The sequence below is a fragment of the Pongo pygmaeus genome, chromosome 20 (assembly GCF_028885625.2).
Source record: "Pongo pygmaeus isolate AG05252 chromosome 20, NHGRI_mPonPyg2-v2.0_pri, whole genome shotgun sequence".
In the NCBI taxonomy this organism is placed as follows: Eukaryota; Metazoa; Chordata; class Mammalia; order Primates; family Hominidae; genus Pongo; species Pongo pygmaeus.
The window spans coordinates 12,477,196-12,501,925 of record NC_072393.2 but is presented as its reverse complement, the minus strand read 5'-3'; the positions used below and the strand labels follow the sequence as shown (position 1 = coordinate 12,501,925).

Below are 24,730 nucleotides of genomic sequence, written 5' to 3'. Positions count from 1 at the left end.
AAAATACAAAATTAGCTGGGCGTGGTGGCACATGCCTATAATCCCAGCTACTCGGGAGGCTGAGGCAGGAGAATTGCTTTAACCCGGGAGGCGGAGGCTGCAGTGAGCGGAGATTGTGCCATTGCACTCTAGCCTGGGCAACAAGAGTGAAGCTCCATCTTGGGAAAAATAAATAAGTAAATAAAAATAACCCAAAGTGCCTTTTTTTTTTTTTTTTGGGAGATGGATTCTTGCTCTGTCGCCCAGGCGGGAGTGCAGTGGCGTGATCTCGGCTAACTGCAAGCTCTGTCTCCCGGGTTCACGCCATTCTCCTGCCTCAGCCTCCCGAGTAGCTGGGACTACAGGCACCTGCCACCACGCCCGGCTAATTTTTTGTATTTTTAGTAGAGACGGGGTTTCACTGTGTTAGTCAGGATGGTCTCGATCTCCTGACCTCGTGATCCACCCGCCTCAGCCTCCAAAAGTGCTGGGATTACAGGCGTGAGCCACTGCGCCCGGCCCCAAAGTGTTTTCTTAAATATGGCATGGATGTTCATGGTCTGGGCGCGGTGGCTCATGCCTATAATCCCAGCACTTTGGGAGGCCAAGGTGGGTGGATCGTGAGGTCAGGAATTCAAGACCAGCCTGGGCAACATAGTAAAAAAGTAGCCGGGCGCAATGGCAGGTTCCTGTAATCCCTGCTACTCAGGAGGCTGAGGCAGGAGAATCACTGCCTCACGGTGGCAGAGGTTGCAGTGAGCCAAGATCGCACCACTGCACTCCAGGCTGGGTGACAGAGTGAGATCTCACCATCTCAAAAAAAAAAAAAAAAAGAGAAACCCATATACGAAAATCACTGTTTTCATAACAGCTATGTTTGAGCCCTCTTGCAGAGCTACAGCATTCAATACATTCACCTCACAAGCAATTTAGACAGGACAAAAAAATCTGTACTTTCCCTGAAAGTGGAAAAAATAGTTATTCTAATATCAGTTAATAAAGAGAAAACCTTTAATAAATGAACTATTAATGTGTTGCTCATTTTTTACAGAAATCATATGGTAGAGGGACTCTGTGAAAGTAAAGAAGGTAGTCATGGTGGAGAAGGTTTCAGCCAGATTCCAAATCTCAGTCTGAACAAGAAAACTCCTTCTGGAGGAAAGCTTTGGGAAAGCAGTGTATGTGGAAAAGTCTTGAGCCATCATTCATCCCTTAACAGGCACATTAGATCTTACACCAGACACAAACTGTATAAGTGTCAGGAATATGGAGAGAAGCCGTATAAATGTAAGAAATGTGGGAAACCCTTCAGTTATCTGCAGTCTTTTAAAAAACATAAAAGAACACACAGTGCAGGGATAGTCTACAAATGTAAGGCCTGTGGGAAAGCCTTCAGTTGTCAACGTTCTTTCCAAATACATGGAAGGACTCACACTGGAGATAAACCCTTTAAGTGTAAAGAATGTGGAAAAGCATTCCGATATCACCAGTCTGCTCAAAGACATGAAAAGGCTCATACTGGAGAGAAACCCTACAAATGTAAGGAATGTGGGAAACCCTTCATTTACCGCCATTCTGCTCGAGCACATGAAAGGAATCACACTGTACAGAAACGCTATGAATGTAAACAATGTGGAAAAATCTACATATCTTCTGTAGGTTTTCAAGCACATGAAAGAACTCACACTGGAGAAAAACCCTATGAATGTAAAAAATGTGGAAAAGTGTTCGTATATCACAACTCTGCTCAAAGACATGAAAAGACTCATACTGGAGAGAAACCCTACAAATGCAAGGAATGTGGGAAGGCCTTCAGTTATCACTGTACTGCTCAAAAACATGAGAGGAATCACACTGCACAGAAACACTATGAATGTAAACTGTGTGGGAAAACTTACCTGTCTCCTTTAGGTTTTCAAGCACATGAAAGTACTCACACTGGAGATAAACCCTTTGAATGTAAAAAATGTGGAAAAGCATTTAGATACTACTACTCAGCTCAAAGACACGAAAGGACTCATACTGGAGAGAGACCCTACAAATGTAAAGAATGTGGGAAAGCCTTTTATTGTTGCAGTTCTGCCCGAAGACATGAAAGGATGCACACTGCAAAGAAACAGTATGAATGTAAAAAATGTGGGAAAACATACATTACTCTTGCAGGTTTCCAGATACATGAAAGAACCCACACCGGAGAGAAACCTTATGAATGTAAACAGTGTGGTAAAGCCTTCAGTAGTTCCAGTTATATTCATATACATGAAAGAATTCATACTGGAGAGAAACCCTACGAATGTAAAGAATGTGGAAAACCCTTCAGTTTCCTTACAGGCTTTCGAGTGCACATGAGAATGCACACTGGAGAGAAACCTTATAAATGTAAGGATTGTGGCAACGCCTTCATTTGGCGTGCATCCTTACAATACCATGTGAAGAAAGTGCACGCTGAATAGAAACTATAAATGTAAAATATCGATAGTTTTTCAATTTTAACCATTTTCAAAGTTGATATGAAAGTTCATACTGGAGAGTAGTTGCATGAATGTAAGTAATACAGGAAAGCCTGATATAACTTAGTTCAGGTATAATGCTCTAGAAAATTCATGCCATGAAAAAATATTATAAATGTATTTATCAGTGCCACATCCCTTTTTGATTCTTCCTAGTTTTTAATATATTTTAAAAATATTTTTATATGTGTATATGTATGTATATATTTGTAGAGACAGGCAACATTATCTTGCCCAGGCTGATCGCCAACTCCCCTGACCTCAAGTAATCCACCTCAGCCCCCTAAAGTGCTGGGATTATAGGCATGAGCCACCACACTGGGCCAGGTTTTGTTTTGTTTTGTTTTGAGATGGGTCTTGCCATGTTTCCCAGGCTGGCCTTGGACTTCTAGGCTCATGAGATCCTCCCACCTCAGCTTCCTGAGCAGCTGGGACTACAGGTGTGTGTGCTGCCTTGCGTGGCTTAGTGCCACATTCTTAAAGTGGATCTCTGGACTCTGGGTTCGTACTTATTTTCATAAATGAACATTGAGGTGAGATTATTCTGTAAATACTCTTTAAGAAATAGTGCAGAAGTATAATTGGTAGTGTTTTTTCCTTAAGTCAGTTAATAAAATTTTTAAATAAAATTCCTTAAGTCAGTTAATAAAATTTTTAAATAAAATTCCTTAAGTCAGTTAATAAAATTTTTTCTCTTAATAGTTCTGGGCCATTGAAAAATGACAGTTTGGTACTGGGAGTTTTCTACTGGCATCCTGTGGCAGGTATTGACTTTCCCTTATCCATTATGTATATATTCCACCTTCCTCAGGAGAAAACCTTTCTTCTTTTTGGTTAGAAGAGCCTTATTTTATTTCCCTTGCTAATGAATAGTGGGCCAAGGTTATACAATATAGTCTTATATAAATTATTTCCATATTTTGCTCTTTTTCTTTCTGGCCAAGATATGGATGATAGACTTTGAATTAAGAAGATCTGTAATAGGACAACACAATTTAGGTTGAAGGTGTGCCTCTTAGATTGTGCTATGTCATCATGGGTAACGTGAACTAAATTTTCTAGAATCTATTCCCTTTTGGATTTCATGTTGGAATTCAGCAGTAGCCTAACTGACATGAAAGTTGGAAGGCAGAACTGAAGAAGGCATTAGTCAGGTTTTGGACCCATCTACATGGAGACAGACAGATGCATAGGGACAAATGAGGGCTTGCAGGAAAATCCAAACTGCAAATATATCTTTGATGTGAAGATTGTGGAGACATCTGTGGAACCCTACCCATCTGAGAAAAAGAAGTAGACAGTGGTGTTTTAAAGAAACTCTTGATTGTCAGGACAAAGTATCAGGAAAACAGGCAGGAGGCCGGTATCCACGCGGTCCCCTTGCAGCCTTCTTAAGTTCTGCCTCCCAGCTTTCATGTCATTAGGCTATTGGTGAATTGTAACATGGAAAAAAAAAAAGATTCCAGAAAATTTAGTTAACAACATTACCCGTATCAACATAATCCACCAGGCAACTAATTAAAACTGTTATGGTTGAGGATATTTTCTGTTGTTTTGACTCCCCTCATCTCTAGATTATATTCAAACAAGATCTAATTTGCATAGTAAACACATCATTCTGTTAATACTGGTAATAACTGTGTTCCTGATTTCCCTGTGACAGCTACAATGATACAGTCACATAGAACAACATGGGGGCTTGTTCCTCTGTTGCATTGTGCAGTAACTGCTCTGACACAGTCTATGTGAAAACAAATGTCTTAGGTCAGGCAGATCGTGATAATTTCCAATTACAGCCAAATGTGATCATGTGCACATTCTCAATTATGTTTGTATGTGATAAAAACAATGCATTTTTATCAAACAACTTCTGCAGGTATTTCTTAGAAATATTTTATTAACTCTTTTAAAACAACTTGTATACTAACAACTATTGTATTAATATTTTCCATTACCTGAGAATATATATTAAAATATCCCATTGCAATTACGCATTTTCAGGTCAACTTTGTAATTTTGTCAGGTTATTCATTATACATTCTAAATAATGAGTCAGTATTACCATTTGCATATAAGTCCAAGTACTTTTTTTCTTTAAAAAATGTTAAAATGTAAAGGAAATTTTTTTTTAAAATTCTTATATGGTCACAATTTTTCTCATGAATCTAATTTCTCATTTAGAATACCACAGGAACAAAGCATGCTTTTGTCTGTGCCATCTTGCCAAAGACCACTAGAATCACACCTATAGTCAAAGAGTGGCGTGTATAGAGTTGTAATAAGGATGAACACAAAGCATCAATGACGGAGGGTTATCAGTAAGAGGGTGCTCAAGAGGACTTCTTACAGGATTTGTGTTTGTTTTAGGTGATTTCATTGCCATTCAACAAAGTGAGGTGTTTGTATTGGATGCTGTTAGGTGAACTCAATTCCATCCTTGGAAATTCTAATAGTTCTTATCTAGGAGGCAGAAAGAATAAGTGGCGCTAACCGTAATTCATAAGAAGCACAAGTCATATTAGGAGATTTCTGGTCATTTTTAAGGTTTGGAGTCTGTTTTGTTTTAGGTTATCGGAGACATGGTTACAGAATTTCATTTTGATCCATTATGGTCACCTGGTAGCTTTGTCTGATGGAGGTTTGTTACAGTTTTCAACAGGGTAAGATTTCGCCTTGTGGTGAGTTGGGGAGCAGCTGTCATTGGGAACAGCTTTTGCTTTTCTCATTATCTAAACACTGAAGTATTTCCTATGGTATAATGGACACTGTTATCTATAAAGTACCTCAGTTAAATTGTTGACCAAAATTAAGGCTGTTGAGGCAGAAATAATTTGATAAAGGCTAATCAAAGCCAAATGTGAGGATCGGCCTGGGAAGCACCAACAAGTTGTATATGTTTTAAAGTCTGTTACAAGTTGGAACCCTCTTACAAGTTTAGGAGGCCAGGTGCCGTGGCTCATGCCTATAATTCCAATCCTTGGGAGGATTGCTTGAGGCTAGGAATTTGGGACCAACCTGGGCGACATAGGGAGACTTCGTATCTAAAAAAATAAATAAATTATTAGCTGGGCATAATGGTGCCCGATTGTAGTCCCAGTACTCAGAAGTGTGAGTGAGGAAGATCGTTTGAATCCAGGAGTTCAACACCAACCTGGGTAACATAATGAGACCCCTCTCATCTCAAAAAACTAACAAATTAAGAAAAATAGACTGGTTTCTGCAAGGGGTAAAAACAATAAGAAAAATTTAAAAACCCTGAATGGACTTTTTTTTTCAAAGAAGACATACAAATGGCCTGAAAGCATATGAAAAGGGACTTAATATCACTAATCATTAGAGAAATTCAAATCAAAACCACAATTACATGTTACCTCATACATGCAAGGATGGGTACTACCAAGAGAGATTAGTGTTACAGCACAGAGAAAAAGGAAGCTTTGTATACTGTTGGTGGAAATGTACATTGGTACAGCCATTGTGAAAAACAATATGGAGGTTCCACAAAAAAAAAAAAACTACCATATGATCCAACAGTCTCGCTCCTGGGTATATGATTATATGCCCAAAGGCAGTGATCAGTATTTCAAAGAGATATCTGCCACCCGCATATGTTCATTACAGCATTATTCACAGTAGTCAACATGTGGAAACAAACTCAGCGTCCATTAATGGATGAATAAAGAAAATGTGATGTATATTTAAACAGAATATTACTCAGCCATAAAAAGGAAATGTTGACATTTGTCACAACATGAATAAACCTGGTGGACACTATAAAATAAGGCAGACATAGGCAAATACTCCCATGATCCCACTTAATTGTGGAATCTTAAAAACTCAAACTCAGAGGCAGAGGGAGGAACAGTGGTTACTAGAGTCCAGAAGGTAGGGAAAGTGGAGAAATGTTGGTCAAAGGATAAAAACCAAGTTGTAAGGTGAACAAGTTCTGGAGATTTAATGGACAGCATGGGTGGTCATCAGTGTGTTAATTTGACTGTGGTAACCATTACAGAATGTATATATACACACATCAAAACAGAACTGTACATCATGAACATATACAATCTTTGTGAAGTATTTTAAAATAAAAAAGGAATGTTTACTGAATCTACGCCTGTTGGATCTTTGTATTACTGAGAAGTGTTGAAGGCTTCAGTTAACTGAATTTTTGTGTCTCACCTTGCAGTTCTGTGTGTTCTTGCATGACGTATTTTGACGATCTGTTAAGTGCATGTATTTAAAATTATGTCATTTCTATTACTGGGTCTTAATTTCTTCCTGAAATATCTGATCTGGTTATTCAATCCAGTGTATATTTTATACCAGGCATTGTTGTTTTCCTTTCTAGTAGCTCAAATTGTGTCTTTAGTTTTTAATTTTTTTTCTTTCAGACAGGGTCTCTCCCTGTCACCCAGGCTAGAGTTCAGTAGTGTTACCTTGGCTCACTGAAACTGCTGCCTCCCAAGCAAATGATCCTCCCACCTCAGCCTCCTGAATAGCTGGGACTACAGGTGCACACTACCATGCCCAGGTAATTTTTTAAACCTTTTTTTTTTTTTTTTTTTTTTTTTTGGGAGAGACAAGGTCTTACTATATTGCCCAGACAGGTTCCCTGGGCTCAAGGGATCTTCCTGCCCTGGCCTCTTAAAGTGCTGGGATTACAGGTGTGAGCCGTGCGCCAGCATGCCTGGCCAGTTTTTAATTTTTTTTTTTTTTGAGCCAGAGTCTCACTCTGTCACCCAGGCTGGAGTGCAGTAGCGCAATCTTGGCTCACTGCAAGCTCCGCCTCCCAGGTTCATGCTATTCTCCGGCCTCAGCCTCCTGAGTAGCTGGGACTACAGGTGCCCGCCACCATACCTGGCTAATTTTTTGTATTTTTAGTAGAGATGGGGTTTCACTGTGTTAGCCAGGATGGTCCTCGAACTCCTGACCTCATGTGATCTGCCCACCTCGGCCTCCCAAAGTGCTGGGATTACAGGCGTGAGCCACCGCACCCGGCCTTTAATTTTTTTTTAAGGTCAAATATAGTAACATGAAATTTACCATTTTAAGTATGCCATTCAGTAGCATTAAATACATTAACAGTGCTTTAGAACCATCACAGCTAGCTAGCTAGCTCCAGAATTTTTTCATTAGTCCAAAAAAAAATTAGTACCCATTAAACAACCATTCCCTATTCCTCCCATCCCCATCCCTTGGTAATCTCTATTTTCCTTTCTTGCTGTATGAATTTGCTGATTCTAGGTGCCTCATGTAAGTAGAAGCATGCAGTATTTGTCCTTATGTGTCTGGCTTATTGCACTTAGCATAATGCTTTCAAGGTTCATCCATATGTTAGCATGTACCAGTAATTCAGTTTTTGTGCCTGAATAATATTCCCAAGTGTGGTATATTGGATATACCACACTTTATCCATCCATATGTTGAGCACTTAGGTTGTTTCCACAAAACTCTTTTGACTACTGTGAATACTGCTCTAAAATTGGTGCTTATGTGTCTGAGTCCCTGCTTTCCATGGTTGATTGATTGAAACGGAGTCTCGCTCTGTTGCCCAGGCTGGAGTGCAGTGGTGCCATCTTGGCTCACTGAAACCTCCACCTCCACCTCCTGGGTTCAAGTGATTCTCCTGTCTCAGCCTCCTGAGTGGCTGTGATTATAGGTGTCTGCCACCACGCCCAGCTAACTTTTTGTATTTTTAATAGAGATGGGGTTTCACCATATTGGCCAGGCAGGCTGGTCTTGGACTCCTGACCTCTGGTGATCCACCCACCTTGGTCTCCCAGATTACTGGGATTACAGGTGTGAGCCACCGCGCCTGGCCTCTGTTCTTTTAGATACATACCTAGGAGTGGAATTACTGGGTCACAGGGTTTTCTTTGTTCATGTATAGCCATACTGTTTTTCACAGTGGCTGTGTTTTACATTCTCCCCAGCAATACACAAGGACTGCAATTGCTCTGCATGCTCACCAACCCTGGTTATATTCTACTTTTTGTTTTAAATGGCAGCCATTCCAACAGTTGTGAACTGTCTCACTGGTGTTTTGATTTACATTTCCCTAATTACCAGTGGTAATGAGCATTATTCCATGTGGTTGTTGGCCATTTATGTATCTTCTTTGTACAAATGTTTTCAAGTCCCTCACTCATTTTTGAATTGGGTCATTGGTTTGTTTTGTTGAGTTGTAGGAGTTTCTATGTATTTTGGATATTAATCTCTTCCGAGATATGTGATTTGCAAATATGTTCTCTCATTCTGTATGTTGTCTTTTGTCTTGAGAGTGTCCTTTGGTGCACAAAAGTTCTAAATTTTCATGTAGTTCAGTTTATTTTTTGTTTGCCTGTGCTTTAGATTTCATATCCAAGAAATGATCGTTAAATCCAATGTCATGAAAATTTCCCCTATATTTTCTTCTAAGTCTTCTATGGTTTTGGCTTTTAAGTTTAGATCTTTGACTCAAAGTTATTTTTTGTATATAAGGTAAGGGTCCAACTTTATTCTTTTGAATGTAGATATCCAGTTTTCCCAACAACATATGTTTAAAGACTGTCCTTTTTCCATTGAATGATCATGGCACTGTTGTCAAAAAATCATTTGACCACATATGCAAGCATTTTCTTTCTAGGCTCTCTGTTCTGTTCCATTGGGCTGTATGTCTGTCCCTGTGCAGTACCATGTGGTTTTGATGATGGTAGTTTTATAGACAGTTTGAAATCAGGAAGTGTGAGTCTCTGAACTTTTTTTCAAGATTGTTTTGGTATTAGGGGAGATTCCAAATGAATGTTAGGGTTGATTTTTTCTAGTTGTTTTTTTTTTTTTTTTTGAGATGGAATCTCACTCTGTCTCCCAGGCTGGAGCGTAGTGGCGCAATCTCAGTGCACTGCACCCTCCATCTCCTGGGTTCAAGTAATTCTCCTGCCTCAGCCTCCTGAGTAGCTGGAATTACAGGCACGAGCCAACACACCCAGCTAATTTTTTGTATTTTTAGTAGAGACGAGGTTTCACTGTGTTAGCCAAGCTGGTCTTGAACTCCTGACCTCAAGTGATCTGCCTGCCTCAGCCTCCCAAAGTGCTGGGATTACAGGTGTGAGCCATTGTGCCCGGCCTAAAAAGGCGGCCATAAGGATTTTGATAGGGGTTGCATTGTATCTGTAGATTAATTTGGGTAGTATGCTCATCCTAACAATAGGAAGTCTTACAATCCATGAACATGGGATTACTTGCCATTTATTTGTCTGTTCTTTAATTTGTTTCAGCAATCTTTTGTAGTGTTCAGTGTACAAGATACAGGCCTCTTGGCTGAAATTTTACTGTTTTTGATGCTTTTGTAAATGGAATTGTTTCATTAATTTTCTTTCAGACCATTTGTTGTTACTACATAAAAATGCAACTTGGGGCTGGGCACGGTAGCTCACACCTGTAATCCCAACACTTTGGGAAGCCAAGGTGGGTGGAGCACGAGGTCAGGAGTTCAAGACCAGCTTGGCCAACATAGTGAAACCCCATCTCTACTAAAAATACAAAAATTAGCTGGGTGTGGTGGCACGTGCCTGTAGTCCCAGCTTCTCAGGAGGCTGAGGCAGGAGAATCGCTTGAACAGGGAGGTGGAGGTTGCAGTGAGCGACACCACACCACTGCACTCCAGCCTGGATGACAGAGTTAGACTCTATCTCAAAAAAAAAAAAAAAAAAAAAAAAAGCAACTTGGGCTGGGCTTGCTTGGTGGCTCACACCTATAAGCCCAGCATTTTGGGAGGCTGAGGCAGGAAGATCACTTGAGGGCAGGACTTCGAGACCAGCCTCAGCAACATAGTGAGACCCCATCTCGTTTAAAAAAAAAAAAAAAGGCCAGGTGCAGTGGCTCACACCTGTAATCCCAGCACTTTGGGAGGCCAAGGCGGGCAGACCACCAGAGGTCAGGAGTTCAAGACCAGCCTGGTCAACATGGTGAAACCCCGTCTCTACTAAAAATACAAAAATTAGCTGGACATGGTGGTGCGCACCTGTAGTCACAGCTGCTTGGGGAGGCTGAGGCAGGAGAACTGCTTGAACCTGGGAGGTGGAGGCTGCAGTGAGCCGAGGTCACGCCACTGTACTTCAGCCTGGGCAACGGAGCTAGACTCCCTCTAAAAAAATCTGTTTAGTTCAGGTTTAGAGAAAGACTTGTTTGGGTTGTCTTCTGGAGAATGCGTTTATGATTTTGACAGTTTATTTAGATCAGAACCTTAAGCTGATTCCAGGTGAGAGTTTCCTGCTGGTGAAAATTAAGGTCCTGAAGGAGGGAGCATTTCCACACTGAGGGGACAGGAACTCGCAGACAGATCTCCTCTGGGGCTGCATTACAGCAGTCAGAACATGGCTCTTAAGGTTGGGAATGTGATTTTCTGAATGCGGCTTTTCCTTGTGAAGGAGGATGCTTATCTGAGCTAGTTCAAATGTTTGCTGTTCTTCCCTTTTCATTTTTTGAGATGAAGTCTCACTCTGCTGCCCAGGCTGGAGTGCAGTGGCACAATCTCGGCTCACTGCAACCTCTGCCTCCCAAGTTCAAGTGATGCTCCTGCCTCGACCTCCCGAGTAGCTGGGATTACAGGCACGTGCCACAATGCCCAGCTATTTTTTTTTTTTTTTTTTTTGAGGCAGAGTCTCTCTCTCTGTTGCCAGGCTGGAGTGCAGTGGCGTGATCTTTGCTCACTGCAACCTCTGCCTTCCGGGTTCAGGCAATTCTCCTGCCTCAACCTCCCGAGTAGCTGGGACTACAGGCACGTGCCACCACACCCAGCTAATTTTTTTTGTATTTTTAGTAGAGGCAGGGTTTCACCATGTTGGCCAGGATGGTCTTGATCTCTTGACCTTGTGATCCGCCCGCCTTGGCCTCCCAAAGTGCTGGGATTACAGACGTGAGCTACTGCGCCTGGCCTAGTTTTTGTATTTTTAGTAGAGAATGGGGTTTCACCATGTTGGCCAGAGTGGTCTCAAACTCCTGACCTCAGGTGATCCTCCTACCTTGGCCTCCTAAACTGCTGGGATTATAGGTGTGAGCCATCGCGCCCGGCCCCTTTTGATTTCTTTACAGAATATTGCTGTAGTATAACTCTTTTTTTCATGCACTTAATTTTTGTTCCCTTGTTGGCATATTTCGTTTTCTTCCCTGAAAATGGGTAGACTGAGATAAGGTTATGAGGAAGCCTTGGCCATGCCACCAGCTGCTTATCCCAAATTCCTGATCCCTGGAAGACATCTGGGCCCTCCCTCCTGTTCCAGCCCAGTAGCTTCCAGCAAAGGTACTGGCTCAATTGGACACGGAGTGTGGAACTGCCTGCTCACACTTGTGAACCCCTGTCCAGGAGGAAGAAACAGAAAGGGCCCAGTTGAGTATAGGAAGATGCCAGTGCCCACTGTGGAAAGCTCGGAGCCAAGTTTTTCTTAAATGCAAATGTCCCCAGTGTGGGGTCACGTCCAAGCTCCAGAAGGAAACCTGGCCTGGGGGGGGGGTCGGAGGGCTGTTGCTAGAACCTGTCAGTCCTGCTCCACACTTCCGCACTTTCCGTGGCTTCTCCTGAAACCCGGGCCTAGGGGGTGGGGCTTGATTCCTATCCTGGGGGTACTGGGCGGGGTCGTGTAAATCATCCAATCAGGCGCTCCGCCAGGAGGGTGGGGCCAAGCTCCGCAAGTCTAAGGGGCTCTTGTTCCCCTAACCCACTGAAATCAGCGTTCCAGAGGCCGAGGTGGCCCCACCACAGCTTCTGTCCGGTGGTGACCAGCACTGATCCCTGGAGCCAAGGGAGGACCCGGGACACCTGGGAGCTGGGAAATGGTGAGTGTGCAAGGCCGGGTGGGAGGAGGGGCTGGTTGGGACCTGCTGTGGTGGGACCCGGGCCTTTCAGCAGCGATTCCGGGGTCTGCAGACCCGAGTCTCCCTGGCGCAGCTCGGCCTTGGGTCCCCTCGGCCACAGGGTGGGGCTGGGCCGGCACCCGGGACCCCCGGCATCCTGTCCCGTCCCTGCACAGCAACTGCAGCCCCAGTCCGGAGCCCTCTCGGCAGCACAGCGCCCGTAGTGCCCGCGTCTCCGCGTCTCCCCAGATTGTGTGGGGGCCACGGGAGGACCATGGTGAGGATCCAGACTCATGTGTGGGGTTCTCCTGGGAGGAGCTGCGGTCTGTGGGGTTCCCAATCCCGCCTTTCACCTGTAAAAATTAAAATGCAGCACCGTTAAATATTTAATTATTTAGCCAAGAGCAATTCATGAATAACGCAACCATGGTTTGTTCTTTGGGGTCCCGTCAGGGGGGATTGAAGGAAAGGCTTTTATATAAGGTGTATGAGGAAGCACGCCAAATTAAATCTTTGGTTATAAGTCGCCTTATTTGGTCTGTCAACCAAAGGTTAAAAAAACAGGCGTTTTATTCTGAGCCAAGTTTAAGGACGATAGCCTGGGAATACAGACCCAGCACAAACAGTGTGTCCTGGAGTGGGCTACGTGAAGTGTTATATACCTTGTGTTACACAGAAAATGGGAGAAGTGGGCAGTGACCTTATACATAAGATAAAGCAAGTATGTGGTGAAAGTATATGAAAGGTTAACCAGTACACAGGCATCTTAGGGTTTAGACAGGGATGACTGGATCTGTCCTACCTTTGCTTCATCTGATAGGCAAGGTTGTCATCAGTACAGGTCACTGAGATATTTGACTTTCAGGCTGACAGTTCAGCTTTATTTCATGGGCCTGGTTTCTATTACCTGTATGTCCAAGCTGCAGCCATCTTAGGCCACTTTTTAACAAATTTCTTTCAGTTCTTCCTATTTCTGACAGGTCTATCCAGGTGGAAATGTTCTGGTTATGTAGTTGGAGGCTAAATTTCATTTTCCTCTAAATTGGTAATTTACAAGCTACATTTGTGTTCGATTTTGGTGTCCTTGGGAGGCAACTCAGGGCACTATAGCCACTCCAGTCTGATTGCCTCTTATTTTTTTAACACTCCCCAGGGGTACCGATTTTCCCGTGTATTTGTTTGCCCTTGCGTTTTCCAAAAGTGTGGGACACAGGTCTCAAATCCACAATTCTGTTTGCCGAACTTAACCCTTCTAGGGTTTGTATGAATTCCTAAATTTCCAATTCCTTCCCCACATTCCCAAGTGCCAACTTTGCTTCATCGATTCAAAATATTATCAACTATTTGTCCTTTATTGTGCATTTCAAACAGATGCAGTACTTTATCATTTTTTTCACAGAGCAATAGATGGCTCTTTTTAAAATATTTTTCTGTTTGTGAACATTTCACATGAGGAAAACAGAGTAAGTGCATGAAACTCTGCTGCAAAAAATCTTTGTGCCTCTCCTCCTTTTATCTTCCCTAGGCACAGACACCTTGCCAGAATGTCTTTGGATTGAGGTTCCCTTTTGGAAATTTTACAGGGTGATCTGTCCCTGTTCCTGGGTTTCAGAACTTCCTGGGATTGACCCAGGATGCTCACAGTTGCCAGGTCTCTTGGAGGATCTAGTGAATATCAGCCTCTGGTTCACTCCCAGAGGACAACCTCTGCCTGCTGGGCTCAAGCAATCTTCTCAGCCTCTCAAAGTGCTGGGATTACAGGCATGAGCCACTGCACCCGGCAATTTCTGAATTTGAATCAGCCTTGTACGCCTGTAATGATTCCCACTTGACTGTGGTGTATAATTCTTTTTATACATTTTTAGATTCAATTTGTGAATATTTGTTGAGAACTTTTAGGATCTATGATCATGAGAGTTACTGGTCTATAGTTTTCTACCTTTGTATTGTATCTATCTAGTTTTGGCAGTAGGATTCTGTTGGCCTCCTAGCATGTATTAGGAAGTGTTTACTCTTGTATTTTATAGAAAGATTGTAGTGAACTGGTGGTTTGTTTTTTTTTGAGACGTTGTCCTGCTCTTTCGCCCAGGTCGGACTGCAGTGGTGCTATCTCGGCTCACTGCAAGCTCCGCCTCCCAGGTTCACACCATTCTCCTGCCTCAGCCTCCTGAGTAGCTGGGAATACAGGCACCCGCCACCACGCCTGGCTAATTTTTTGTATTTTTAGTAGAGACATTTTTAGTAGAGACAGCATTTCACTGTGCTAGCCAGGATGGTCTCAATCGCCTGACCTCGTGATCCGTCTGCCTTGGCCTCCCAAAGTGCTGGGATTACAGGCACGAGCCACCACGCCTGGCCCCAACCAATCTTTGTACCCTGTGTAAATCAGACACTGCCTCCTCAAGCTCATCTATAAAACTGCATTTCACTGTGGGAACAGCAACCCACTTCTCTGAGACCCTTCTCTCTGCAGCAGAGAATGCTCATGTCTTTCTTTCGCCTATTAAACTTCTGCTCAGAACCTCTCTTTGTTTGTCCATGTCCTAGTTTTCCATGGCTCTGAGACAATGACACCGCTTCAGTGTGAACTCTCATGAATTGAGTCTAGATTCCCAGTGCTGTCCGTTTCACCTGTCTTCCTCTACACATATCTGGGATATGTCACGGCTTGGTGGTCTTTGAAGACGTGGCTGTGAACTTCATCCAGAAGGAGTGGGTTTTGCTGGATTTTTCTGTGAAGAATCTGTAGAGATGTGATGAGGGAAGCCATCAGCACCTGGCTTCTATAGGTGAGGATAGTATTTTTTTCCTTTAGTCAATTAGAGAACAAGTGCTTTTTGGCCATCAGTGCTGTTCCAAAATTTGGAATGTGGAAGGGAGGTATTTTGATGAATTGATCAAGCATGGCTGCAGTGCACAATGAACCTACAATCCAGTAATTTTTCCATACTTTCTAAATGATGATTTTTTTCGGTCTACATTTTAGGAAACAAATGGGAAAACCAGAACATTAAAGATCAATAGAAAAAGCCTGGGAGAAATCTAAGGTGATTTGCCCTCACAAGAGGAAAAAAAAAGTCCCTTGAGGGGATCTTTGCATGTTATCAATTTTTAACACAAAATTTTCAACAAAAATATATACTTACTGTAACATAGATGTTGAAGTATTTATAAAATACTTCACAGGGAAACAGAACTAAGAAACTTCATACATGGATATTATTATTTTTATAATAGCTATGGGGGAGCCTTGTTGCAGAGTAATCAGTGCATTTACTTTCAAACAATTCATACATGGCAGAAAACCTGCACTTTCTGTGATACTGGGTGCAATGTAGGTTCAAAACCTATTAATGAACCACTAATGATGGGCTTGTCATTTTATTTTTTTTTAAGACAGAGTCTCGCTCTGTCACCCAGGCTGGAGTGCAGCGGCGCAATCTCAGCTCACTGCAACCTCCGCCTCCTGGGTTCAAGCGATTCTTCTGCCTCAGCCTCCTGAGTAGGTGGGATTACAGGTGCCTGCCACCATGCCTGGCTAATTTTTGTATTTTTAGTAGAGACAGGGTTTTATCATGTTGGTCAGGCTGGTCTCGAACTCCTGACCTCATGATCCACCTGCCTCGGCCTCCCAAAGTTCTGGGATTACAGGTGTGAGCCCCTGCGCCCAGCAAGGCTTGTCATGTTTTACAGAAGTCATTACATTAGAAAGATTGTGAAAGCAGGGTAGTTGGTGTGGAGAAACCTTCAACTAGATTCCAAATCTCAATGTGTTTAAGTCACGCTCTCCTTTGGTTCTGTGAACATATTTATAATGTATGCTTTGAAGTATTTTTTGATTAAATCTGCTATCTGTTCTCACAGGCAGTTTCTATTGTCAGCTTTTTTTTTTTTTGGATGTATGGGTTGTACTTGTTGCAAATTGGACATTTTTGATAACATACTGAACCTTCTCAGAGTATGTTCAATTTCTCCAGGCCTTGTTATTGTTATTTGCTTTATTTTGTTTAGTGACCGATTGGACTATTTTGGTGAGGTCTATTTCTGTAAGAGTTAAAGAGGAAAGAAACACAGCTTGATGGTTAAAGACAGGTTTATTTTAGAAACAATCTCAGGGGCTTCTGGCCGATTTTGGTCAGGAGCACTTTTTCTTACAGACTAAGAGTATATATTGGTTTTAGGGTGAGGGGGCTTATTACAAGCTTGGAATTGTCTCTGGGCAGAGGAGAGGTTATTTTGGGGCAGACATCTTTCTGGCTGGAGGGGGGTTTCTCGGGGCTGGCATCTTCCCAGCCAGAGTGGGGGTTATCTTGGCGCATGTCTCTGGTCAGGGAGGAGTCTGGAATGTTTTTGGTCAGAGATGTTATTTGTGGTTTATGGTCATGCTGACCTTAGCCATTAGGCTGATGCCCTTTGGATTTAGACAGTTTTTGATTAAGGTGAATTTTAAAATGAGGTGCTTGTCCATGATGGCGATGCTCTTGCTCTGTCAATTTCTTCTTCATAACTTTAAGTCTCTGATACTGCTCTTGAGGGAAGGGGAAGTGGCTCAGCTTTGTTTCTGCCTGCAGTCATCCTGACATGACAATGGTATGGTGGGAATCATCTTCCTCTCTTGGACAGCCCTCAGATGTTAAACTGCACTAATTGCTGGCTGATGGCTCTATTGTTCTAAAAAAAGTCCCCGGACAAATTTGCCCTGTAAATCCAAATATGTTTTCTCTCCTTTGTAAGAATACTATCTGAGATCAGCATTTAATAGTTGTTTGTTTAGATGCTTAATGGACTCCTCCTAACAGTGTTTTTTCCTGATTTTGTCCACAAATTAGCTGGCCTACAGTGCAGGCAGTATCTTCATTAAATCCACGAATCTCCTGTGAATTGTTTTTCACCTCCATTTCCACTGCATCAAGGATCGAGTGCCCTTTGGCTTAAATGTCTCATGATCTATTGCAATTGAAGTTAATTCTTATGCAAGAGGTTAGGAGCTATGTGTTTCACAGCTTGCTTCTCTTCCACCTCAAGGCAAAATCTGACAGGGCCTGAAGCCTGGGTAGGAGCTTTGGCAAGCTGCTTTCTGAGTAATCCTCTCTTTTTGGGAACTGAGTGTTCAGTGGCGGGGAGGGACAGCAGCCTGATGTCCTCTTGGCCTGTGTCCTGGCATGGATCCACCACCTCTACGAGCTGAGGCAAAGTTTATCAGTGTCCTAGTAGTCTGAGCACACCATGCTCACAAACCATGTCCCCACTTTTTGAACATACCCACACAGGGCGTAACCTCAGTAATGGGTAGGTGGAGGTAAGATGAGAAAAGCTGAAGTTCTGCCCTTCCTGGAAAAAAGCCTTCTGACTAGAGGCTGGGTGACCAAGCAGAAGCATCGCCATCGTGGACAAGCATCTCATTTTAAAAGTCACCTTAATCAAAAACTGCCTAAATCCAAAGGGCATCGGCCTAATGGCTAAGTCAGCATGATCATAAACCACAAATAACATCTCTAACCAGGAACATTCCAAACTCCTCCCAGACCAGAGACATGCTAGCCCCAAAATAATCCACCTCCGCCCAGAGACATTCCAACGCCCCCATAAACTTCTCCCCTACACAGAAACATTCAAAGCGTGTAATAAGCCCCCTCACCCTAAAACCAATATACACTCTGAGTCTGTAAGAGAAAGCACTTCTGATGGAAGTCAGCCAGAAGCCCTGCTCAGGTTTTTTCTAAAATAAACCTGTCTTTGACTGTCAAGCCACATTTCATGTTTCTTTCCTCAAACTCTTACATTTGGTGCCAAAACCCAGGACGGGTGCTGGGGGCAGAGGCTCTCCTGCAATTCAGGAAGCAGTGGGCAACGGCAGCTCGTCCTGAGTTAATTCCTGGATCCTGAAGGTCTCTGGCCACCACTCTGTCTTTTCATTCAGTTCACTTTTCTCTCATCCTCCCTTTTCTCTCTCTCTCTCCCTTGTGCAGCTGCAGTCCAAGAGGCCAACCGGAACATCAACATCAGACACTAATCCAGCTGACTGGTAAGATCTGCCCTCCCCTGGCTTTCTCATGGTACCCAGAAAAAGTCAGGTCTGCTGTCTTGGTCCTCAGAGGACTGGTGGGACTAAGCTAGAGGAAATCTTGGGGATGCCCAGTTTCTTCTCAGCTTGACCATCCTCTTTGGAAAGAGGGCTCTGGGTCTCTGTCTTTTGTCTGGGGATGCCTAGAACAAAACAGATACCCTTGGCTTCTTCTTGCCAGCCCACATGGGTGCCAAACAATCCCATATTCCCACACCCTCTCCACTGTGCTGTCTCCGTCGTGACCTCACCAAACTTAGCTTAAGCATGTAGTCTTTTATTGTAACATGGCCTGGCCCCAATACACATTAGATAGTGACAGCTGATGGCCCAAAAATGGCACCTTTAACTTGCAAATTCTCAGGAACCTTAACAACTTTATAACCAAGAACAGCAAATGGCAAGAGGTTCTCTATATTCAGGCTTTCTTCTGCTTCTACCTTAAATCCCAACCCTCCCTGTGTCAAGCTTGCACCTCTCATAAAATCTTTCTTCCTGGCTGGGCGCGGTGGCCCACCTCTATAATCCCAGCGCTTTGGGAGGCCGAGGCGGGCTGATCATGATGTCAGGAGAGTGAGACCATCCTGGCTAACACAGTGAAACCCCATCTCTACTAAAAATACAAAAAATTAGCCGGGTGTGCTGGTGGGCACCTGTAGTCCCAGCTACTCAGGAGGCTGAGGCACGAGAATGGCGTGAACCTGGGAGGCGGAGCTTGCAGTGAGCAGAGATCACGCCACTGCACTCCAGCCTGGGTGACAGAGCGAGACAATGTCTCAAAAAAAAAAAAAAAAAAATCTTCCTAATGAAAACCCTCTCCAGGTCTCTCCCTCCTCCAAGCGATGAGTATATTCAAAAGGCTTCTCTTCATAGATCTTGTAAAAGTTTTTTTTCCCAGTTAACTGAATTACTTTTTTCCACTCTGTCTTGCCACTCTTGGTGCATGTATAAAAGACCCTAAAATGGTTTCTGGTGGCCTGGGACCCCTTGGGAAAACAGATAAGGCGCCACAAATCCCATTTTGGGAAAAATCTGTTTTCCTTATGGAACCCCTGGAATTAAAGGTGAATAAGTACTTCTCAAAATCTTTGTTTTCCAGCTCTACTTGTTTATTAGGCCCTGGAAACTGTTTTCCTAGCCCTATTTTTAAAGGGTACCACCCAAAGGCCAATAAGCCAATTGGGAAATTAGGAGAAAAAAATATTGTAACTACTGAATCTTCTTCTGGTTGTCTGTGTGGCTATATATGTGTTATGTGTGCAATGTCTATTAAAAGAACTCTAATTATAATTGGCAAAAAAATAAGTGCTTAAATCAAATATTTTTAACGGAAAAGTAAAAGCTGTGGAATCTTTCAGTTCACATGACTTTAATCTTTAAAACTTACTGGTACAGTAAAGTTAGAAGGGTCTTAAGAGTTGCCAGCGTATGTTTTTGTTTGCATTTATTAATCAAGCAATTTCATTGTTATCTCTGCCAAATACTACAAGGTATCAAAACAAAACTATGACTCAGCCCAAACAAAATAATCTTTGTATAATTTTTTAATAAGTGAAACATTAATATTGGTTTAATGAAAATAGCTACATCCTAAGCCGTTTAATATCCTAACTTCTAATGTTATGGACTTAGGCAGTCCAGTCCACAGGCGTGAAGGAAGTTTGTTTTGGGAAAGGACTGTTATCTTTGATATTAAAATATAATTTATATTTAAAAATTGTATATGGTAAATTTTTGTCCTAAAGTAAATTAACTGGTTGTTTAAAGAGAGCGATGTTTACAACAAGTCAGAAAGTTGAGGCATGTCAGATTGTCTGTGAAAGGCATGAAAAATTTTATAAATGGAATTTATGCAAGAAATGTACAATTTAAAAGTGATTAGGCCTCCTGACTGCTTTATAAAATGCCCCTATAACTCTTACCTGTACAACTTGCCTGCTTTGCAGCTAGGTAAAACCTAGGACACAAGGAGTTAAATGCTGGACTAAGCCAGACCTTATCTGCACAGAAGTCTAGGTCCTAGGCTCTACACCTAGTACATAATTAAAATCCCAAACTTACCAAGGTTTTCAACAAAAAGTTTACTGAAAGTTAATTATGTGGAAAGTGTGTAAGGAAAGTAAAATATGCTTTTGGTAAAAAGATTATAAGGAGGCATGAGAATGTGGATTTTTACCTACATTAAAAAGTTAATTGTTTTGAAGGTTTAAGCAAGTTTTGGCAGGTTAATTGTAAAGGAAATTCTGGTAAACATATTGGCTAAAGTTGAAGGGGTAGCATCTAGTTTTTCTGTAAATTGAGCATTAAAATAAAAGCACAATAGGTTTCTCTTAAAGCACTAACCTGCTCTTTAACAAAAATTATAAAGGGTTAAAAAGGCTCTATAAAAATCTTACCTTTTGGTCAAACATTAAAATTGAGTAAATGCGTCTACAAGGTTTTATTAAAAATGGAGTTTAATATTCATAGCACACTAATATAAAGGTAAAATTTGGCATATTTGGTATAAAATCATACAGGAAGCATTGTCAAATACAAAATGGTGTTTGGCTTTCTTTGGGCTATATTTGTATAAGTATGTTATTGGTATGTGTTCCAAAGTTATGGGAGACTCCTATAATTCTGACATATCTTAGTGTACCTTATAAGTAATAATTGTTATGTTAAAATTATTGTGTGCCACAGAGGTAACAGATATCCTTGTCAATTGAGTCTTAACTATGGCTATTCTAAAACTTTTTTTCTGAGACGGATTTTCACTCTTGCTGCCCAGGCTGGAGTGCAATGGCACGATCTCGGCTTACTGCAACCTCTGCCTCCTGGGTTCAAGCGATTCTCCTGCCTCAGCCTCCAGAGTAGCTGGGATTACAGGTGCACACCACCACACCTGGCTAATTTTTGTATTTTTAGTAGAGATGAAGTTTCACCATGTTGTCCAGGCTGGTCTGAAACTCCTGACCTCAAGGGGATCTGCCCGCCTTGGCCTCCCAAACTGCTGGGATTACAGGCATGAGCCACCGCACCCGGCCTCTCCTAAAACTTTTTGTCATCCATAAACAATTGTTGTCTTGTTTTGGTCCTCTTTAAAAAGGTGGTTTTATAATCAGCTATAAAGGTCTAACAGGTGCCCTTGAATGCAAGTTTCTGAAAACTTTGAAAATTGTGATATCACAATAGAGGAAAAACGTTCAGAACTCTTAAAAAGCTAAAATGTTAATATGAATCAGGACAGGAATTAACTGCATGAACTAAACTGTAGGAGACTGGAGTGATCTTTTTTGTTTGTTTGTTTTTAAGACAGAGTCTTGCTCTGTAGCCCAGGCTGGAATGCAGTGGCGCGATCTTGGCTCACTGCAGCCTCCTCCTACATTCAAGCGATTCTCCCGTGTCAGCCTCCCAAGTAGCTGGGATTACAGGTGTGCATCACCACACCTGGCTAATTTTTGTATTTTTAGTAGAGAAGGGGTTTCACCATGTTACCCAGCTGGTCTTTAACTCCTGACCTCAGGTGAGCCACCCACCTCGGCCTCCCAAAGTGCTGGGATTACAGATGTGACTCACCACGCCCAGCCTGGAGTGATCTTTTTAACGTATTGCTTAAAATATTGCTAATCCTTTGTTTTGTTTTTCAAAGTCCAAGAATCTTTTCTTTTGAGCTATTGACAGCTTTTAACAATTTAGTATGCTTCCATGAACAAAATTTGGAGCATTCTTATTTCTCTCTACCTGATTTTCTCCAGAATATTCTTAAGTTATGGTAATATAGTTATTTGCATAAGTGCAACAAGAATCTGTTTTCTTTTGTAACAGGACACAATTGGGAAAACTGGTTATTTTACCAAGGCTTTGACTGGAATGGTGTGCCTTCCTTTAAGGAATCACATCTGACTTATGGAGCCAATAAAGCCCTGGGAAAGCTGGCCTCAGATTTGGTGTACAGTCCCTGTACAGGGTTTCTGATCTGTGGTAAGTAAAGAATGTCACTTTCTGACAGGCCAGGAGTCCCAAGTTATCTTGGAACCTCAAGAAGAGAGGAATTCTCCCAACTCATAGGTATTCAATGGTACAAATCCATGGCTGGGCTTGCCTTTAAAAAGGTCTTATCTCAGATTCCTTCTACAAAACAAAGTTCCATCAAAGCCAATTTAAAGGACCTAAGTAACAAATAATTATTCTTGCTCCACTGTATGCAAATAACTAAGCCAAGTATAATAAAGAAAATCAGTCCTACTAGCATGATTTGTCTTTTAATGAAAATGGTAAACTTGAGAGAGAAAATTATGTTTCAAAAACGATAGCACACATGTTGTTAAATTCTGGTGTTGCTTGCCTAATGTTTTTCAATTCTTACTATTTTCTGTTTAAATTAAATTCTAATTTTTCTGGCTACAAGTTTCCAAAATAGCTGTGCTTTCTAAAAGCCCTATAAACTGAAAACTTGATGTTTCAGCAGGCACTGCCTCCAAGCCCCCTGATACTCACAGGAGGAAATAAATAGGAAATCTTAAGCTAAAAATCATAAAAAGGAAGTAACCAAGAGAGAATTACTCATCCTATTCAGTCTCACCCCTACCTCATCAAATACTTTCATCGTTCCTACCTCTCCTTTTAAGCCAAATATTAAAACTTTAATGGAAATTATTTACTATGCCACCCTTGTGGGAATTGCTTTACTCACTCTACTATTTGCAGTAGGACTAGATATTGTAGCACCCTCAGGGTAAAATATCAGACACAGAATCTCTATTACTATAGCATTTTGCTTAATTATTATCCTCATAGCGGGAATAATGGTTACTAACAGAAAATAACACATGGGCCTTTCCAAACCAGCACCTTTGCCTCTCATTAGGTAAGGAATGTTGTTTCTATATCAGCCAATCGGACCTAGTAAAAAGCACTATTAAAAAAAAAAAAAACAAAGAAAAAGCTAAAAAGCTAAGGAGTACCAAAAACAAACAAACAGATTCTTGGTTTGGGAACAAAATCATAGCATGGTCATCCCATTCCTGGGCCCTCTCCTAATAATATACCTAATTATGGGACTAATGTTCTTACCCTGCCTAATTAACCTTTTTCAGAGATTTTTTTAACTGACAGGATCATGGCCATTTCACAGACAACTACCCAAAAACATCTACAGACAGCACTGCTCCTACGGTCAACCCGATACCAGAGAACTCTCCGTCCCCTCGTCAGCAGGAAGTAGCCAGAAAGAACATGCCGCCCCTCGTCCTTTTTATCACTATAAGGTCTTCTGACAGAGCAGAAGCATCACCATCATGGATAAGCACCTCATTTTAAAATTCACCTGAAGCAAAAACTGCCTAAATCCAAAGGGCATCAGCCTAATGGCTAAGGTCAGCGTGATCACAAACCACAAATAACATCTCCAACCAGAAACGTTCCAGACTCCTTCCACAGAGACATGCTAGCCTCGGGATAACCCCTCTCCTGCCGGAAAGATGTCATCCCCAAGATAACCGCCCCTCCACCCAGAACATTCCAACCCTGCCATAAACTTCTCCCCCACACAGAAACATTCCAAGCTTGTAATAAGCTCCCTCACCCTAAAACCAATGTACACTCTTAGTCTGCAAGGAAAAGTGCTCCTGACTGACCAGCCAGAAGCCTCTCTCAGGTCTTTTCTATAATAAACCTGTCTTTGATTGTCAAGCAGTGTTTGGTGTTACTTTCTTCTTTTTTTTATTTTTTTAAGACAGAGTCTTGCTCTGTCACCCAAGCTGGAGTGCAGTGGTGCGATCTCAGCTCACTGCAACCTCCACCTCCTGGGTTCAAGTGATTCTCCTGTCTCAGCCTTCTCAGTAGCTGGGATTACAGGCGCATGCTGCCATGCCTGGCTAATTTTTTGTGTTTTAGTAGAAACAGGGTATCACCGTGTTGCCCAGGCTGGTCTTGATCTCCTGAGCTCAGGTAGTCCGCCTGCCTCGCCTCCCAAAGTGCTAGGATTACAGGTGTGAGCCACCACGCCCAGCCTCTTTCCTCTTTAACTCTTATACTGGAAAGAGAGAACCTTGTATCCTTGGCTACATAGTCTAGAGTGGAGTGTTCACCTCACTGGGGTGAGGATGTGGGGTGCAGGATCAGGGAACAGTAAGGGTTTAAATACCACAGACTCACATTTCTCACAGAATTTTCACAGATTCTCTTGAATAGGTTTCCTCACTGGCTGTTTGCCTTTAGGATGACCTCAGGGGCTTTAAATGGTTGTTTTAAAGCAACTGTCACAAGTGTCTCTGGGGAGTGGGTTAGTGAAGCTCCTCATACTGTTATGCCATCCTAATGCCTTAAGATTCTGCCCATATCAAAAAATGCCCTGCAGTTT

The 24,730-nt window shown here is 42.2% G+C and overlaps 2 protein-coding genes across 4 annotated transcripts in view; one reads left to right on the top strand and one right to left on the bottom strand.

The window, feature by feature from the left end:
• LOC129020149 (zinc finger protein 44) overlaps positions 1-6,600 on the top strand; it is a 52,133-nt gene extending 45,533 nt beyond the window's left edge. For both annotated transcript variants that reach the window (XM_063657893.1, XM_054464086.2), the window contains exon 4: positions 1,031-6,600. In XM_063657893.1, coding sequence (XP_063513963.1) covers positions 1,031-2,432 — 1,402 coding nt within the window. In that variant the 3' untranslated portion in view covers positions 2,433-6,600. The remainder of the gene's footprint in view (positions 1-1,030) is intronic.
• A 4,353-nt stretch (positions 6,601-10,953) lies between these two features.
• Positions 10,954-24,730, bottom strand: part of LOC134738826 (zinc finger protein 709-like) — a 43,154-nt gene continuing 29,377 nt past the window's right edge. The window contains exon 2 of one of the 2 annotated variants that reach the window (XR_010124943.1): positions 10,954-12,673. The gene's annotated coding sequence lies outside the window, so the exon portion shown is untranslated. The remainder of the gene's footprint in view (positions 12,674-24,730) is intronic. The other variant, XR_010124942.1, reaches the window with a different exon arrangement.